We start from the raw sequence: 19,487 nt of genomic DNA on the forward strand, positions 1-19,487 counted from the left end.
ATTGCTTACAGTTGTATTTCTTCTTCAGTTGGGGGGTAATTTGGTTTAGATCTGCAACTGGCTTTATTTGCATGGCTGTTTTAGGTATCTTTCCAAGAACTCTGCTTTCAGGGAACTAACCACATTTGAATTCATCCAATAATGCATTTTCCTTTCCTTGTCTCTTTTAATAACACATTCTTTATCATTTCCATTGAATTACATTATTTTCATTGTTTTCCTGATGAATTCCCCGCCTCCCCCCACCCCCCCCCCCCCCCCCCCCGCCGCATACAAATTATGTCTTCCTACTAGTCCTTTTTCCTTCCTTCCCAGGGTTTATAATAACTTGTATGTACATAACTAGCCGTGTGTCTGTTTTTTTAAGGACCATCTCTCTTCCTAGACTGTAAGCTCATGAAAGCAGGGACGTCATCTACTCAACCCTCTAAACTCACAACGTAACAGACACTGAACATTTACCAAACACTGCCCAATAAATACACAGAATTGCTGTCAGAAAAAATGGTCAGCATTTCTAACAATGTGGACATGTGATCTCCCCTGAATAATGTTACCTGTAAGTCAGCAGATGGTTTTATGACAGTTCGAACAGTATAAGTGATAAGTGATTTAAACCTCGGACTAAATGCATGTAAATACAAGTCAGACTTGCTATCACATATGAAATAATACCCTTCTGTAATACAGATTTTTGTTTTGAAACTTGGAAAGGGGTTAGCTCTTGCTACGAAGACCGCACAAGATTTGTTACAATAGAAAGCCAAAACGAACCACCACATCACCCCCAATAGCAGCAAAGAAAAAAAAATGTTTTCCAAAGCAAACCTTTCCAGGAGCTGTAGGAAGTAAGATTAATAGAGGATAATATAAGTTCAGTCAATGTACTGACCTCTGTCAACGGCATTTTTCTCACTGATTTCTAAAAAAAAAACAATATATATATATATATGTGTGTGTGTATATATACACATATACATATATACGTATATGTATATGTATACACATACATATATATGTATATGTATACACACACACATATATATATATCTACATATGACTCTTTAATTCTCTAGGTTTTCTCTATCATTACAAGGTTGATCAAATCTTTTTTTTCTTTTTCATTGGCCATTCATGATATTTTTTTTCTTGCTTTCTAAACCTTGTCTCACCATTTGAATGGATTAGAATGAGGGAGAAACAAATAGAACAAACCCAAGTTATGGAGAAAGTATGTGTGTGAACTTTATTTCATCATGAGAAAATCACTTCTGGGCAGTAACAGAGAATACTGATATCTACAAGATGATAAGGTTTTCTTTGTATTTAGATACATACCTTATATTTGTACACAATATATAAAATTCATGGAGGAAATTAATTTCTACAGTACAGTTTCTTTGTTGGAAGAGGACTTGTTCCGTTAGTTTCTTTTAGAAAATGACCCCCAGTTCTGTGACGGGGATCGCAGTTCCAATCCTGGAATTTATTAGACACCATAATCTTATGAACATTAAGAGAAACTGAGAAACTACATCCTCCTGCAGGATGAAAAGAGAAACGTGAATGCTCAAGCTGCTATGCTAATAACTGATTTTAGCAGAAGAATATGATTTCCATGATGGAGTATGAGTAGAAATAGGAGGTCTCATGACACATATTAGCAACATTGCTGCAAACTGGCTCCCTGCTCTGCTGGCATGCACTTCACTCTTCAGTCAAACCGCCTTGTATGCCTGGTACGCACGTGGGAAACGAGGCCATCATCGGGAAGGGCCTTCTGCCCTGCATCGAGGCAACTCTTGAGGGCTTTAGCATTTAGCATGGTGCTTTGGGAAAAGAGGCAACTGCTCTCAAGCGGATAGGTCATCCCAGAGAGAAGTTGCTAACGTGATCATTCGGGAGGCTGTCGCGGCCACATCCCCATAACCCGACGGGAATAGGTCACGCGGCCATTTTCCCTTCAGCGAATCCTTCCCTTCGGATACCGTCCCTCACAGACTTACCCCTGCTCCCCAGGCACGGTTTGTATGGCTAGGGACCTGCCAACCTTGCTGTGGGATTTGAAGTTGTGCTTGTTTTTAACCATGTGAACCATTTTAAGGGTGGCTGGCACATGCCAAGGTCTGTGGGATGTGGGAAAAAAACACCACCACAGTTCTTTTAGCTAACATCTTGAATTTGAACAAAATCAACACAATTATAGTTCTGCAGACAGAGGTCATGGGGGAATGCCGGTGGGGGGTCACTTCTGTGATTAAAATGACACCCAGGGGGTCTGAAAATGCTTTGGCACCAACCACAAATACCTCTTCATAGGTTTAATTTCATGTGCTGTGATTGCTTTTAAAATGAAAATGTTAAAAGCCTCAGAGGTTATACCCGGTCATCAAATTCAAGCCCCTCTTCCGAGGGGAATGGCTTGTCTTTGATGGCCAAACTATTTACAGTACAGCCAAGAAGCGAGTGTTCGCTAGAGAGTGACCTTGTGTGGTGGACCTAAGGTGGCCTGACCAAGCCTAGAGGGACGGGCAAAGGTGAAAATGGCGAGGTAATGCGGAGTTGCTGGTCACTTCCTGTTTGGTGCCCACAGGAAGCCTCAGTCCAGGCGCCGCCGGCCTCGGCTTTGGGTGAGATGGAAGCGGTCCGTGCTGGGGAAGCCAGGAGTGGCCAACAGGCCCTCTCTGAACAGCTCTAGCACCCACACCCACTGGAAACATGTTCAGTCACACAAATCCACAGCTGGAAAGACCCTCGGTCCCACCCTCAGAAACAAGCAAGCACTACAAAGCAATTTAGAATCATCTGGACAAAACTGGCAAGTGATGTGTATCGTGGAGAATGGGAGCCTGCCCTAGAGCCTAGATACATTTGTGTCACACACCGGGGGGGACATTCAGGCCTTCATTTTTCAGCTTCTTCAACTGCAGCTTATTTAGAATGTTATCAAAGGAAGCCGACGCCCCAGGCCATTTGAACTGCTGCTGTGGACTCTTTGGTTTGATCACATCCACATACCATGGGCTCTCTAACGGCAGGAGAGGAACAGCGGCCTTGTGCCAGAATGCAGAGCAAGTCATGGAAACACTTGAGAATGTGGGCAGTGGTGGGGTTACCTCCGGGCTTGCCAGCCATTTTAGATGCCTCGAAGTTCTCGCTCTGAGGGATACTGCTGAAGGGCCTTACCCTCAGACGTTTGGAGGACCAGGGTCTTGCTGTACTGGCTGACTCCTGTTTTGTTGAAGGCCTTGATGCGAGCGTTGTATGTGCTGTTGAAGTGAAGACCGTCCACGGTGCACATCGTCTCCTTTCCAACATACACTTCCTGAGGGTCAACAAATAACGGGCCACCGTTTAACACCATCTCCCGTGAGGGGCTGGGGAGGCACTGTCGCTCAGAGGTTAGGAGCAAGCATTTTAGTGTCAGCCTGATCTGGTTCAAATCCTGTGAGATCTTAGGCCATTTAATTGACCTTGTTGCGTCTCAGTGTCCTCATCTGTAAAACGGGGACAGTAATGCCCACTTTATGAGGTTGCTATCTGAGCATATATGGGGGTCATGTGTGCAAATTGACACAGTGCCTTACATTTAGCATGGGCCTCACACCTTAATGAATGCCACTTACTAGTGGCTAGGGCTTAAAAAATTAAAACCGGGTGCTTTAGTTAGCATTATGCATACTATTATTAACTTGGCGTTTATAAATATGTTATACCTCCCGAGCTCTTTACCCTTCCGTGAGATTTTTAAAAACTGGTTTGGAAACACGAGGGTGGTCTCTACTATGTTTATAACTCCACTGGTAATTTCAGACACTGTCACAAAGACTACCCTCAAAGTCACAGGAATATCGGTTTTATCGTGGTACAGAGGGAAGGGGGAGGAAACAGGGGCTGGAGGAAGAATGACATTTCAAAGGCTTAAAATAAACCGTAGCATAATGCATCTTTAGCATAGGTTAGGCAAGTGCCTCCCTCTTTAGCTGTATGCTTTGCAACATTATGCTGATGTAATGAGTAAAAATAATTTGTATTCCAAGCACAGCCTTAAAATGACGACTGTCTGGTGGGATACTAACACGATTGGGGTTGGGGATCCTGGCACGCTGAGAATTGCATACGGGTTGTCTAATTGACTCTTAACAAAAATGCATAAGGTACATGTTAATATTATCCTCATTTTCCAAATGAGGGGGTCCCGAGGGCTCAACGAGGCGAGAAATGGGCAGTCACACAGCTAAATGGTAGAGTCCGGATATGGGTGCACGCAGTCTGACCCCAGAGCTTACAGCACTGCATCTGCTTTCTCTGAAGAAGCGTAGGGCAGTTTATACTCAGAGACTCCATCATCCATCTTTAATGGTTCAAGGAGAACACAAGCCTCAGTTGAAGGGCAGGCAGGCCCTGCCAGGATGGTCTGGCTCTAGGAGAGATGGGGAAGCTTGGCCTGAGACCCCATGGTGGGCTCTCTGAGGTGGTCAGTGGCTTTGGTTGACAAGTAGCAGGTTCTCTGCTTACCCGAAACTGACCACCGTTGCCGTCATCCAGCTCCAGAATGTAGCCTTCCGCAGGCACCGTGGACAGAGGTGGCTGTTTCCAGGACAGTGTGGCGCTGTTGTTGTGAGTGCAACACTCCTCCAGCTGCAGGATGGGGGTTGCTGGGACTGGAGAGGAAGCTAAACAGAAATTAGTGTGACCCTGGTTTCTGTTGAGCTGCAAACATTTCAGTGTCTCAGAATGTTAACATCCCCCTGATCAACACGTGGCTCCACTAAGTAGCTGGCCCAGGGACGACCTGAACTGGATCCCTTCTGGAGTCTCCAGGAGTGGGGATGATTCCTGAGCTGCCGTGCTGCCTTCTCCCAAGCTCGTGGTGGGGCTTACTACCTTAACTGGAGGGGAGACAACTGCTCTGTTCTCGCCCCCTTGAGGACTGAAGACATCATCCCCAAGGGAAACGTTTTACATGGGGGATGGGTTTCCAGTCCAGACCGCTAAAGTCTATTTAACTCATAACATGGCTGAAAATTTTATCATAAAATTTGTTCTGTGCCTTGACCCCCCAGTTTATAAACTTGGAACTGCCTTCCGAGCAGTAGCTCTGAAACCATCGTCCTTCTAAGGTTCTATCCTTTTTTTGTTTTGTTTTGTTTTTAAACCAGTGATTCTACTCAAGTCTTGTGTGCATTAAGTAGTTATAACAGTGGCTTTTGAAAATTTGGTGCCAAGTGACACAAAAACAGTGATTTTTGCCATTTCGAAACTTCTGAGGAACTTGACCTCATTCTTTCAAGGTAGCTATGCTAGCTCAAGTTCACTCTTTCCGCGGGCATAGAACCGCCAACTGTGAGCCTGGAGAGTAGTATGGGAGCAGAAGGGGCCTGGCAGGGGAGGGTCAAGGTGTCCTCGTGACTTTGTGAGAATCTGCCACAGTATTACTAGTCACAACATGCCCCTGTCCCCATTTTGAGCTGAGAGTCTTTTCTATTACTTAAAACGGCAGAGTGGTTGAGGGTTCAGACACAAAGACGTGGAAATGTTAGGTAACACATAATCCCAGTTCTTAATATATAAACTCAGTATATGTATTTGGAAACAATGTTTTTATGAACTGCTTCAAATATTTTTCAGCAACAAAACATTAATCTTTAAAGCACTTTAACAACAGGAGGGAACAGTTTGGACCACACCCAGGGACATTTAAGTGAACAAATGTTAATTGTAGAGCACCTGGTATGCTGTACCAAGATTGGACTCTGTGTCACGCATTGAGTTACATGCTCCCTGCCATCACCTCAACCAAAAAGATGGCTTATTTAATAGCAGTTTAAGAAGCAGGTTCTATGGTAGACAACCTAGAAAACACAGGCAGTGACCATAACACAAGAAATGGGAAGGTGAGGCAGGTCAATTATACCTAAGAAAAGACTGAGATACAATAAAACCATGCCTGAGTGACTAGGTCAAACATAATTAAATCAAAATTATGAGCAGATAATAAGGTGGTGAGTTTAGGAAGGGAAATCACGTTTCAGGTTTCAATGGCATGGAGTTCGGTTGGTCTTAGGAGAGACCAGTGGCTTCTGCAACCTCGGAGGTCCCAGAACATCTGGAAATGGAGGAGAGGAAATGAATTCATTGCCTTGTTCAAGAAATAGACTACAGGACTGGATGGGAAGGGGAGGAGAGAAAAGATGTAACTCTTCATGATCATCTACATATAAACAGGCATCACCTAACAGTTGTAATTGGAGGGCTAGCTTTAGGTTATCATGTAATAGGGAGCTACTTTGTCATTAAAAGGTTTTTGCTTATAAAAACAATAAATTTTAACATATTAACAGTGGAGTAGATTATAATAAGTTTGAGCAACCTGTTCTTCAAAGGGCTTCTGGAGACATGGAATGATTCTCCCCAGGGATATTTGCTGTTAGTCATCCTCATTAATCAGCGCCTACCATAAAATAATTCCTTGGACTTTCTTTATTTCATTAACTGCCCTATCAGTCTTCATTTTCCCTTTGTTCATGTTTCAGGCAGCTTACATTTCATCAATTTTCAAATCAAAGAATAACATCACAAGATAGTTTCAACTTGAATCATGCAAATGCTTGCAATGTCTCTGATAAGAAACTCAGATTTCCTTGTATAGGCATAGGTATAATTAACAGATTAATTGAAACACATGGTGTCATGTGTAATTAAAACATGGGAACTTCATTTGTAATCCTCAGCGGATACACTTTAAAAGACCAGAAAGATAATAAAAAGTCTAACCAGTCACTAATCTTTAGATTTTAATATTGTCCAGATTTAAACAAATAAGCAAACAAAAGATCAAGCTGAGGAAGAGAAGGAGGGAGGGAGGGAGAGGGAGGAGAGAGAGAGAGGAAAATGAAGGACCACAGAAACATTTGCATGTCTAAATCTATTTCTCGATGTGCTTCAAATTATTTTTTCTGTTTCCTTATTTACTCCAAAGTGATGTTGCCTATAAAAGGCAAATGTGACAAAATTACAGCCTCATTAGTAAAGATGAAGGCTGACATTTTAGCAAAACAGATTTTATAGTGGGTGTTATATTACCCTATTTCACTTTATTAGGTATAAAACAAATGGACTATAAGAATCCAAAGTATTTTCAAATTAACTTATTATTTGTGTTTTGGAAATGGATAGCATCACGGTTCCTGGGCTGAACTCTAAGAAAAGTTTTATTTTATTAAAACTGCGTCACTGGGATGCTGTAGCCATCTCAATCTTAACACTTTCACGATCATTCTTGGATGTTTATGTTTTTCCTAAAGAACTAGTTTCCCCTGCCCTGATCAGAAGACTATTGCTTAGCATTTTTTTTTTTAATTTTTTTTTTTCAACGTTTTATTTTATTTTTGGGACAGAGAGAGACAGAGCATGAACGGGGGAGGGGCACAGAGAGAGGGGGACACAGAATCAGAAACAGGCTCCAGGCTCTGAGCCATCAGCCCAGAGCCCGACGCGGGGCTCGAACTCACGGACCGCGAGATCGTGACCTGGCTGAAGTCGGACGCCCAACCGACTGCGCCACCCAGGCGCCCCAGCATTTTTGTTAACCATAAAACGAAGCCTCTGGCTGAAAATTCTCTTCTTAGTTACAAGGAACAGCTGTTCTTACTGACCTCCTTGAAGGGGACTAGGGGAGCCTGGGCTCAAAATGAAATTCTGCAACAGTGTCTTCTTAAAGTTTTCAAATGGCTATTCTAGTTCAGATTATAGCTTACGTTTTTTTTTAATAATCATTTAATTTTTTTCTTCCAGATCCTTCAGATTGTGAACACTCACAACTAGGCAGAATTCCTCTGTGAAAGGTCATAGGACTGTGATGAGGACATGTGAGGACATATGGCCTCCCGCACTGGACATGAAAAATAATGGCAGGGGCTGCTTTTCGAGCACTTACTGAATGCCTGAAAGTGTGGTGAGAGGCTTTCCGTGTAGTCACTCGTGTAATTTTCACAGCACCCCGACAGTAATGGGTACCATTATTATGTCTATTGTGTAGAAGAGGAAACTGAAACACAGAAAGTTTTCATGGCTCCTACCCAAGTGGGAAAGCCAGGATTTGAAGCCAAGCAGACTGGCTCCAGGGGCTGTATGTTTACATTGCACTACACCCGTGTGTAGTAATAGTGTACTACAGGGAAGTCCCCAGCCTAATTCCAGGAGGAATGTTTCTTTTTGCTTCCTGTAACATCCATGAGAAAGTTCTCCAAGACTTGCTGGTATAATTAAGGAAATATTTCACCATACATAGCATAATGTATCAGTTGGTCAAATGGCTATGTTGTTCATCTGAAACTAATGTAACATTGTGTGTCAACTATACTTGAAAAAATTGCAGAAAGAAAGAAACAAAGAAGGAAAGAAACAAAGAAGGAAAGAAAGAAAGAAAGGAAGGAAGGAAGAAAAGAAAGAAAGAAAGAAAGAGAAAGAAAGAAAGAAAGAAAGAAAGAAAGAAAGAAAGAAAGAAAGAAAGAAAGAAAAGAAAAATATTTCACCATAAGAGCTACAGTGGTTGGGAATGCAAGTCTACTGAATCATCTTGTCTGAATGTCCTTGGTGGACTGTCACTCCTTTTTACGGTAGCTGAACTATACGAGTGGCATCTGAGTAAAATATAGACTTTAGAGGGACAACAAACCATTTCTGCAAAGCTCTCATTCGTACACTGTTAAAGAGAAATGTGAACGTAGGTTTTGAGGACAAGCATTTCAGGCCTCCAAACCATGAACAGATCACATGCATGAACAAATTACATGTGAGTCAGCATGTGTGCTCAACCCTATCCCCACCAAACAAACCTCTAGGTGCTCTTTCTCCATGATTTATAAGAGGGTCTGTTCACATCACACTGACCTTGCCATGACCTTGGTGCATAATCAAGGCTTTTACATTCAACATGAGTTAATGAAGATAAATGTGTTCTTAGGTGAGAAGAGGCACTTAAGGGATTAACAGCCATCTCTCTAAGTGCTAAAAAGGCTTGGAAAACATTAGGTCACTGTGTCATCGTGGTTCAGAATGAACATGCTGGCATTTCATTTTAGTACTGACTCATGAACCTTGGGATACCTTGTACACTTAAAACAATTCTGGGCTAATATTTTTCTGGAGATGTTTGAATAAAGAAGGTTCTGGCATTCTCTTTCTTTCTTTCTTTCTTTCTTTCTTTCTTTCTTTCTTTAATGTTTATTTTTTTGAGACAGAGAGAGACAGAGCATGAACGGGGGAGGGTCAGAGAGAGAGGGAGACACAGACTGTGAAGCAGGCTCCAGGCTCTGAGCTGTCAGCACAGAGCCCGATGCAGGGCTCAAACCCACAGACTGTGAGATCATGACCTGAGCCGAAGTCGGAAGCTCAACCGACTGAGTCACCCAGGAGCCCCTCCACTTAGATTTCAATTGCTTGAGGGTGATGTGGAATAAGAAAGAGCAGATCAGTTAAATCCTTGGCTACAAGAATAATTTTAGGCAGTGCATTCTTGCTGAATAGTTGCTGGCCTAACTAGAAACATTTAAAAACCAGCAACACACCTATCTTTGATATCAAGGGACAAAAAGGCATGTGAGATGAAATCTCAAAACCAGAGAGATGCTAAAATTTTTAGTCAAGGAATAAACAGATATTTTTGTTGTCAGTTTGAGTCATAAGTTTAAATGCATATTTTAAGTAGCTTTGAAGATCTTTTAACTTTCTACTGTAATCCACTTAGTACTATTAGAAAACATATTAGTAAGTACACGTACTGTATCAATGGTCAGATTACTTTAGCACCATTCTCAATGCTATTTAAATTTTGGCCATTTGTGCATGGATTCTGGGGTACAGTTTCTTGAGATATTTTTACTGACAAGCTGTGAAAGTGCAGTTTATTAAACTGACCAAGAAGAGCCTAAGGGAAAAAAATGTCTAACACTACACTGGGCACAGTTGTGTATGTTGACAGATCTCAAAAAGGCCGGTAGGAGTAGTTTTAACTATAGCTAGTTAAGATCTGTTGCCTCATGACCTTTTGGCTTTTTCTTTCCATCAAAGACATCTGACAGGTAAAAATTATTTAGAGTCTATAGAGGACTTGGCTCTCACTGAATTAATTAAACTTAATGAGCACAAAGCAAAGCATATAAATGAGCTCTGTAGAAGGACACTAATCAGAAGTAAATTAAATTAATAGGAAGTGTTAAAAAGAAAAGGAAAATGGAATAATCCAGTCTCATGCCAAATGGCCTGTTATATGAACTTCAGAAATAACTGTTTGGGATAATTTTGCGTTCCAGGTGAATTTTTGCTGTGATTGTGTTCTGCGTTTTGGTCTTTAGAGTGCTTGGTATTCTCTGCCGTGTGTACAGACTTTAGTGGGGTGTGCACACAGCCACGTTCACGCATATTTCTGTAGGCAGCTTTACGTGGCTGAGTGACGTTGCTTTAGGAATGTGGTCTGTGACACACAGCACACGAGTCTGCAGTTCCCATACCAGATGAAGGGCCTGTTCACTCCAACACAATTGTTCGCATCCTGCCAACTGGCCTGGACTCCACTCTGGGCAGATGGGCGTGATTCAGAAGGACAGCAAATGGGGGAGGAGAGGGCTCGGTCAGGCAATGAAAGCATTTGAAAGCCCTGAGGCTTTTACCCTCTACCTGTTCCATCACCAAGGCTAATTGGGTTGGTTCATTTTTTTTTTCCACTTCCACCAAAAGCCCTTCCCTTGCCCTTTGGGACATATTTTCTCCCCTGAGCTGTTTTGTGACATAACCTTTTAATGATTTTACCTTATTGGGAGAACTAGGTACAGAGAGAGGCTGATTGAGGGGGATTTACCCGGGGCTCCCTATATTACTCCGATGGCTGTATTTCACAGGTCACCATGTGGGTGTGAAAGAAAAAAAATTTAAACAGTAAGAAAGACTCACTGTAACAAAAAATTAAATTTCTGAAATTTAAGAGAGCAATTCAGTTATTCCTTGAAGAAGCCAGTTCATTACACAGTAACATTATAACACAAACTGGAAGTTGTGTTATAATGAGGACAAGTGAGGTTCCGGAACCTCACTCCCTGGTTTTGAATCTCTGCCCTGTCACTCCCAGCTGTGTGAATTCAGGCAAGTTATCCAGTCTTCCTGTGCCTCAGTTTCCTCAGCTACATACTAGGGCTGTGAGAATAAACTGAGTTAATTCACGCGAAGCACTTATTTGGTTTGGTAAGCAGTCGGCAAAGGCTAAACATTTTTATTACTGCACCAAAGTGCTTTTATTTACAATCTTTATAGTACTTCCTCCAAAAATTAATGAAGGCACCATCCCAAAGCCATACATATTAAACAAAAAGTGAGAAAACTGAAAATAAAAGAGCAAAAATCTATTAAAGGGATGAGAGAGGTACTTGTACAAGGTACAGGGGTGAGTTTAGCTGCACGATGGGAGCCACAAGCGTATAGCCTTAAAACTTGCTGGGTTAGACGGTTTTCTGTCTAATAAAAGGAAGTATGTAGATTTTTCTTAAAAAACTGAAAATTTTAAAGTGCTGGATTCTAAGTCCTTTATTTTGTGGATGCTTAAATTAGGAAAAGCAGAGAGCAAATACATTTCTTCAGTTTTAAAAAATATTAATAAACGACAAAAGTACAGAGATGAAGAACAGAAGAATCCAGGGATTGGAGGTGACAGAGGGGAGGGGCATGGGTATGACTGTATGGTGATAATGGGGTAGCAGGAGATCTTTGTGGTGATACAGTGGTTCTGTATCTTGACTGCAGCAGTGGTCATATGAGCCTTCACATGTGACAAAATGGCACAGAGTCATACATATACACTGTACCAATGCTAACTTCCTGGTTTTGATATGCTAGTTATGCAAGATGGAACCATTGATGGAAACTGGGCTAAGGGTACAGTGGACCTCTCCTTACTAGTTTTGCATCTTCTTGTGAATGTATAAATAGTGCAAAATGAAAGTTAAAAAGAAGTCAGAATATTGTCCAAATGGATATTACCTACACAGCCACAAAAATATTGTTGCATGGTTGGCTTTTTATTTTTCTTTGTAAGAGTAATTTTAGGTACTTGCATTTCCCCTCAGCCACCCAAAAAAAATCTCAGAGAGATCTTGCATATCCCTGTATCACATAGGCCAACAAGTTTAAAAAGTTAAAACTTGTCTCAAATTTTCATTTTCCTTCGGTAACCAGGCTTGCATTTTCCTGATCAGTTTTGGCAAGCCAACTGGGATCCTCTCAAAGTCCCACTGATTTCATGCTCAGCCATTTGCTCACTATCTATCCACATGGAAGCAGTCACTTCAATTCTCAACTGCCTTGATTCAGTAACTGGGTTACTTTCTGTAACAAGATTTTATTTATGTACAGTGATGCTGTCTCTATCTCCTTATCTTTTTAACGTCAGCGATCCCCTAATATTAGGCCTGTGAAATATCTAAGACTCTCAAAGAGGCAAGCATTGAGTTTATCTGAATTTATCTGACTTTCTGAGAGTTAGGTCCCACTGCTACAACCATATATTTCCTTTATGTGATAAGATAGGAGCCACTCTAGATTTCTGTACCATTAACCAGAAGTGTGTGTGTTTACTTCCTCACCCCTTAGGTGATTCATAAACCTGGCAGCTGCCTTTTTTTTTTTTTTTTTTTTTTTTTTTTTTTTGCAGCAATCTGGCACAAAGCCTTGATCCTGCTTCAAGCACCAGTATCCACCCAGGATGTTGCTCTGTTTAGGGAGATGCAGGCACATACCTTTCATCTGCACGAAGTCGAGTTGGTGAATGGATTGCAGCAGAGGGCTGTTGTCCAGACTCAGGTCGAAGTCCGTGGTCATCCTGGGAGTGAGCGTGCCTTTCCCCCACTGATCCTCAGTCAGGTGCACTCTCCTTATGAGGGCGTCAGAAATCTAATCACATCAAAAACCACAGCCTAAGAAATATAACACTACACTGGACACAGAATGCTGCTCCTCCACTCTCTGGGAGCTTTACCAAACCACTTTGGGACTCACACCCTTCCTGTCTCCGTATAGGCAGTGAGGAGTCTCTTCTGATAAGAATGACCCATGCAAATCTGGGTCCTTCTGTGAGTCAGAGGGGGCCACTAGAAATAATTAGCAGCTATTAATTGCTCTAATAGACAAACCTGGATATATGCTGATGCTATTTATGACTGATCATAATATGTTGGTGATCAATTAATCCTACTAGCACCAACAACCCTAAGTTTCTAAGAGGAGGTGTGGGTTTCCTGTCAAAACTTGGAAATGAGGGGTTTTTTTTTAATTTATTTATTTATTTTGAGAAATAAGAAATAATTATTTTGAGAAAGTGGGGAAGGGGGAGAGAGAGAGGGAGAGGGAGAGAGGGAGAGAGGGGGAGAGAGAGAGAGAGAGAGAGAGAGAGAGAGAGAGAGAGAGAGAGAATCCCAAGCAGGCCCCGCAACACCAGCACAGAGCCCAATGTGGGGCTCAAACCCACAAACTCAAGCCGAAGTCTTAACCGACTGAGCCACCCAGGTGCTCCAGAAATGAGTTTTATAAAATAGTAGAGAGGCTGCATATGGTAATCTGTAAAGTGGAATTTCTTACACTTTAAGCAGATCATCTGACTGTATCACTTTATTCTTTGATAGAGAACTCTTCCACTTCTTGTATTTAATCTCCCTCTGTCATTCTTGGACAGTTTGACAGAATGTGAGTTGGAAGGATAATCTATGTATTCCTTAATACAAGGTCCCTTAATAATTACGATCAAAACTTAAGTAAAATTCAGCTGACATCATCACATCTCATTAAAACAATACTGAAGAAATCATGAGAAATCCAAGCAATGAAAAACCTTCACTTTATTTAGGAAATCACTGAATAACTGGCCAGTAGGAACTGTCAAGAAGGTAGAAGCCTTCAATATTTAGACATTTCTAGCTGACCAAATTGTCCAAGAAATTAGTGGAAAGGGACTCAATTCTTAGGCAAGTCAGTAGCTCTGCTTTGGGGGGAACTTAAAGGGAATTACATTTTCAAGATTAAACATGAGCAAAAACAAATTTTAAAAAGCCCACGCGCTGCTCAATCTCGTAGCACATGAGGGCCAAGGCTTCCAAGAAGTCAATGGAGTTATGCTGGCACCCATATATGCATGGCAGTCTGAAGGTGGGTTTCATTGTGGAGGGGATCCTTGATCTCCAAGAGCTGTTAGGAGTCCACCCTGGCTTCGGAGACTCAGTCTCATGGGACATTGAGAATCTGAAGTAGAAACTAGCTGGCACTCACCTGTAAAAAGCCACTGGGATCATTTTCCTTAATGACCTCCAAGCAGTACTCCATGAGACCTGTGGTCTGGCGCAATTTCACGGTGCAGTGAGAGATCTGATCTCGAACCACCTAGGGTTGATGAGAGAACAGAGTGGTCCAAAATGGCAGAGGGTAAAAAAGAAGCAAACTGGGACGTTAGAAAGCTTCTTCAAACCATATGCCAAGAGCATCATGGAATGGAATAAATGTATGAGAATATTTTGTGGCAGTGTCTGCTGTGGACAATGGCTCCAGAAGACAGATTGTATAAATGCTTTTATTACAGGGACTGGTAACAACAGGACCCATCAGAAAGGCATGCAGATGGTGGAAGCCTAGGAAGCTGGTTACTCTGGTGCCTGAAGGGACGTCTTCCTAATTCCCCCTTCTTTCCGTCTTCTGGGAAGCTGATACTGTGAGCTGTTCTAAGTGGGAGGTCGCTAGGAGTCTACAAAGGAGCTGCGTAACCCGAGGTGTGGCTGCAGCTTCTGTTCTGGGAACAGTCACCCACCTGCTCCCACCCTGTGCCTGTCTCTTCTAAAGAGCAGATGTCACCATCCGAACCAGTTCCTTCTCATTCTAATTCTTTTTCCTGAGGGGGTGGTGGGGTGGGGTTAAAGGTGAAACTTGCTGAAAGACAATGAGCTAATAACCACAAGTAAACCAGAGAAAGATGGATGCAGAATTAAGTTTTGAGAATAACCCACTTAGAAGCAATCACTGCCTCATTTGGGAAAGCAGTTTTAAAGGCTCTCTATTTACCATGCTGTGAGTCTGGTTTAACCTAGAAAGGCCTCTCTCTGAACATACAGTTTCTGCCTCTGGGAAGTTGTCTTTGCCCAGTGTCAAACACATGACAGTCCTTGAAAAGTTTCTTTCTTCAAAGATGTTCATTTTCTGTGTCCTCTGCTCAGTGACCCAAATCCTGAAGTGGTTTCTGAAGCTAGAGTTGAACAAGAGTTTTCTAGGAACCTCAATTGCTTACATCCTCGATATTTATACTACTTTGCAAAAGCCTCAGAAATATCCAGCCTTCTGGATTTTTACAAATAATAACTAAAAGGAGTTTTAATATTAATTATCGAAAACCTTTTTCTTTGTTCCTTCTTTTCAGTTTTGATTATACACCTTCCATTAAAGGATATTTCATTTACTTTCAAAAGCAATTGGAAACTAGACAAAAAAGCAATCATCTCATCACTCTACTGAAGATTTTTAAAGCATTTTGATATTTCCTTTCAGGTTTTTCCCTTGAGCTAGATATATGTATAGTTGCAATCGTAATATGTGACAATTTTACCTCCTTCCCACTTAACACTATACCATAGTCATTGTACAGGTTGCCACCATCAATAAATGTTACTGGCTACATAAATATCCCACTGAGGGGGTTATCATAATTTATTTAATCATTCCTGCTCCTCTATTTTTGGACATTTAAATTCCTCCTAATTTTTAAAAAGTTCATTTATTTATTTTGAGATTGAGAGAGAGAGCACACGCAGGCATGCACGTGTGAACAGGGGAAGGGCAGAGAGAGATGAAGAGAGAGAGAGAATCCCAAGCAGGCTCTGGGCTGTTGGTGCAGAGCCCATGCAGGGCACAGTCCCACTAACCGTGAGATCTTGACCTGAGCTGAAATCAAGAGTTGGATGTTCAACCAACTGAGCCACCCATGTGTCCCTAAATTCCTAATTTTTTGACAATTCATCCATTTATTATTGCTGGTCTTTGTTTCTAATTTTTTTGTGTGTGATGAAACATATATAACATAAAATTTACCATTTTAGCTATTTTTAATTGGTTAATTACATGGCATTCATATTGTACTCAATACATTCATATTGTTGTGCAACTATCACTGTCCATCTCCAGAACTTTTTTATTTTTCCAAACTAAAATTTTGTACTCATTAAACAATAACTCTCCATTCTCCCCTCCCCCCTGGCCCCTGGAAACCACGATTCTACTTTCTGTGTCTATGGATTTGACTACTCTAGGACTCTCAAATAATATAGTATCATACAATATTTGTTCTTCTATGACTGTTGTTTCACTTAGCATGATGTCTTCAAGGTTTACCCATGTTGTAGCTGGTGTCAAAATTTCCTTCTTTGTAAGACTGAATAATATTCCATTGCAGGTTTACACCACATTTTGTTTATCCATTCATCTGTTGATGGACATTGGGGTTGCTTCCACCTTTTGGCTATTGTAAATAAAGCTGTTATGAATATGGCTGTGTAAGTATCTGTGGAAGTCCCCGTTTCACTGCTTTTGGGTAGATAGCCTGAAGTGAAATTTCTGGATCACATGATAATTCTATTTTATTTTATTTTTTTTAGAAATCATTATACCATTTGCCACAGCAGCTATACCATTTTATATTCCCATCAGCAGTGCACAAGAGTTCCAATTTCTCCACACCCTGTGATACGTATCACTGTTTTTTTTTTAAATAATAATAGTCATCTTAATGGGTGTGAAGTGTAGCTCATTGTGGTTTTGATTTGCATTTCCCTAATAACTAGTGATGTTGAGCATCTTTTCATGTGCTTATTGGCCACTTTATCTCCTTTGGAGAAATGTCTATTCAAGTCTTTTGCCCATTTTTTAATTGGTTTTGTTGTTGTTGTTGTCTTCTGATGCACAAAATTTATACATTTTTGTCTACCTTTTCCTTTGTTGCCTGTGCCTCTGGTACAATACCCAAGAAATCATTGCCAAATCCAGCATTGTGAAGCATTTGCCCCGTGTTTCCACTTAAGAGTTTTATAGTTTTACTTCCTACATTTAAGTCTTTGATCCAGTTTGAGTTAATTTTTGTATACAGTGTTAGGTAATGGCCCGACTTCATTCTTTTGCATGTGGATAGCCAATTTTCCCAGTGTCATTTGTTGTAAATCTGCCCTTTCCCCATTGAATGGTCTTGGAACCCTTGTCAAAAATCATTTTACCATATATGTGTAGGTTTATTTCTGGGCTCTTTATTCAATTCCAGTGGCCTATATGTCTGTTTCCATGCCAGTACTACACTGTTTGGAATTTTGTAGCTTTGCTGTAAGTTACGTAAACAGGAAGTGTGAGAACTCCAAGTTTTTCCTTTTACACGATTGTTTTGGCTCTATGGAATCTCCTAATTTTTTGACAGATGATTTGTTATCACTTTTTAAATTTTAGTAAAAGAAAAACAAAAATAAAATGTAAGATTTAAAAATCTCCTTATCAGAATTGGCGAAAGAAACCAACTTTGATGTGAAGACTGATTTTGACAGGTAGAAGGGAGATCAAATTTAAAATTCACTGGTTGACTTATTTCCTTCTGGCATCTAGTATTCTGCTCAAGGAATGCAAATTATTTTATTTTATTTTTTAAACGGAAAGTTTAACCTTTTTAACAGAAGGTTAAATTTCTACTCCTTAGTGGGGAGAAAACCCCACCCATAAGTGAAACAAAAAATGCAGGACAGGTGACCTAAAACTAATCTGCTACTTCTCTCTGCTATAATAGGCTTAACTAAATTGTTCTCAGAAAATGTTGTTATATTTTGGTAGCCAGTGCATCAACGCCTCTAGCTAGCAGAAACCTCAGCAGTCATCATTCACTAACCAAATGGCATCTGTCCTAGGACTGTGCAGAAGTGACTGGTGCTCCAGTCTGAATAACAAGCACGGATTAGGTCTGGGCATTGTAACCCAAAGCGAGTTAGCTTTTGAAGCAAAATAGACTTGAATTGTTGTATTTACTTTCCAGAGCATTCAGATCAATGATAATTTTATGACTGAAAAGCTGAAATAAATACATTAATCAGACCTCATAAAATTCTATGTTTGCTTCTACAAATTTCTTCTCAAGTAAGATTTATTTGATGCCAAAGGAGCTGAGCGTTGGGTCTCTCTGACTACTCTTAGGAAACTTCATTGTTGCAGTGCCAAAGGGTTGGTGAGTTTCAGTGGGGGTTTGCCATTGCCATTTGCCATTTGCTCCTGTGTTCCATGGTTCAAGCTTCTTGGAAGGACTCGCTATTCCTGAGCTCCTGGCTCTCAACTCCCACTGTTGCAACAATGGATTTGGATCCATCATTTTACCTGTTAATCAACCACTTCACAATGGTCACAGTAGCCAGTGATAAAAATCACTGCTTGGGGCACCTGTGTGGCTCAGTCAGTTAAGCATCCAACTTTGGCTCAGGTCATGATCTCATCGTTTGTGGCTGCATTGGGCTCTGCGCTGACAGCTCAGAGCCTGGAGCCTGCTTCGTTTGGATTCTGTGTCTCCCTCTCTCTCTGCCCCTCTCCTACTTGCATCCTCTCTCTCTTTCTCTTAAAAATAAACATAAAAAAATTATTTAAAAATTCACTACTCAAAATTAAACTTCAGGTTTCCCAGAGGCGGCACTTTTGGATGTGTTGTAATTGACGTCTAGTTCTTGAATTAATTTGGCAAGATTTTCCATCTTATGGAAATTAGCCAAATAGTTAGATCTTTTAAGAGTATAAATATTTTTTCTTCAATTGTGTGGCTTTATCAGCTCTCTCGTTACCTTCTTCACTCTGTGTTATTTCTACTATTTACTATTATTATTTATTTTACATTATATTTTTGTATGGAAAACAATCCCTAGGAAGTGAGGCCATGTCACTTTTTCTTTGGGTTCCACATTTTTGTGCAGTTGCTTGGATGCTCCGGAGAAACCGTTGGCAACATGTTTGCTGCTGGCCGGAGTTAAGAGTTCCTTTTCTCAGGAAGGAAATGTGCAAGTGACAGGAATGACACAAATAGGGACTGGGAAACAATCTTCCTGCTTTCATCTGCAGTAAAGCCTAAACTAGCTCTGGGACAATGAGTTAATCTTTAGTTCATGGTTTCAGAGAAGGCTTTCACCATTTTATTAGCAGTCCCCATCTGTTCGGGATGGCAAGTCTTATTGCTTGCTTGAACGGCTTTATTTTGCTAAGTGGCAAATTTATGAAGGTCATTCCTTGGGTCAAGATATGTCACTGACACTTTGGAAAGGGGGAATTGAGCATTCCCTCTGAATGCTTGAACTTTTTTGGTAGCATAGAGCAATCCACGAAAGCTCATACAGTATGTAAGTGTAAGATTTTGTTCTATCTACAACTACATTTTTCCATCCCATCTCTAGTAGACCAAT

At 41.0% G+C, this 19,487-nt stretch overlaps 1 protein-coding gene across 9 annotated transcripts in view; it reads right to left on the bottom strand.

The window, feature by feature from the left end:
- Positions 1 to 19,487, bottom strand: part of TRIM9 (tripartite motif containing 9) — a 112,520-nt gene that overhangs the window by 20,545 nt on the left and 72,488 nt on the right. For 7 of the 9 annotated variants that reach the window (XM_043556134.1, XM_043556137.1, XM_043556135.1 and 4 more), the window contains exons 4-7: positions 14,311 to 14,421; positions 12,789 to 12,942; positions 4,519 to 4,676; positions 3,187 to 3,325 (exon numbers count right to left, since the gene is read on the bottom strand). In XM_043556134.1, the coding sequence (XP_043412069.1) occupies positions 3,187 to 3,325; positions 4,519 to 4,676; positions 12,789 to 12,942; positions 14,311 to 14,421 (562 nt within the window). The remainder of the gene's footprint in view (positions 1 to 3,186; positions 3,326 to 4,518; positions 4,677 to 12,788; positions 12,943 to 14,310; positions 14,422 to 19,487) is intronic. The other 2 variants (XM_043556136.1, XM_043556130.1) reach the window with 1 other exon arrangement.

The sequence above is a fragment of the Prionailurus bengalensis genome, chromosome B3 (assembly GCF_016509475.1).
Source record: "Prionailurus bengalensis isolate Pbe53 chromosome B3, Fcat_Pben_1.1_paternal_pri, whole genome shotgun sequence".
NCBI lineage: Eukaryota > Metazoa > Chordata > Mammalia > Carnivora > Felidae > Prionailurus > Prionailurus bengalensis.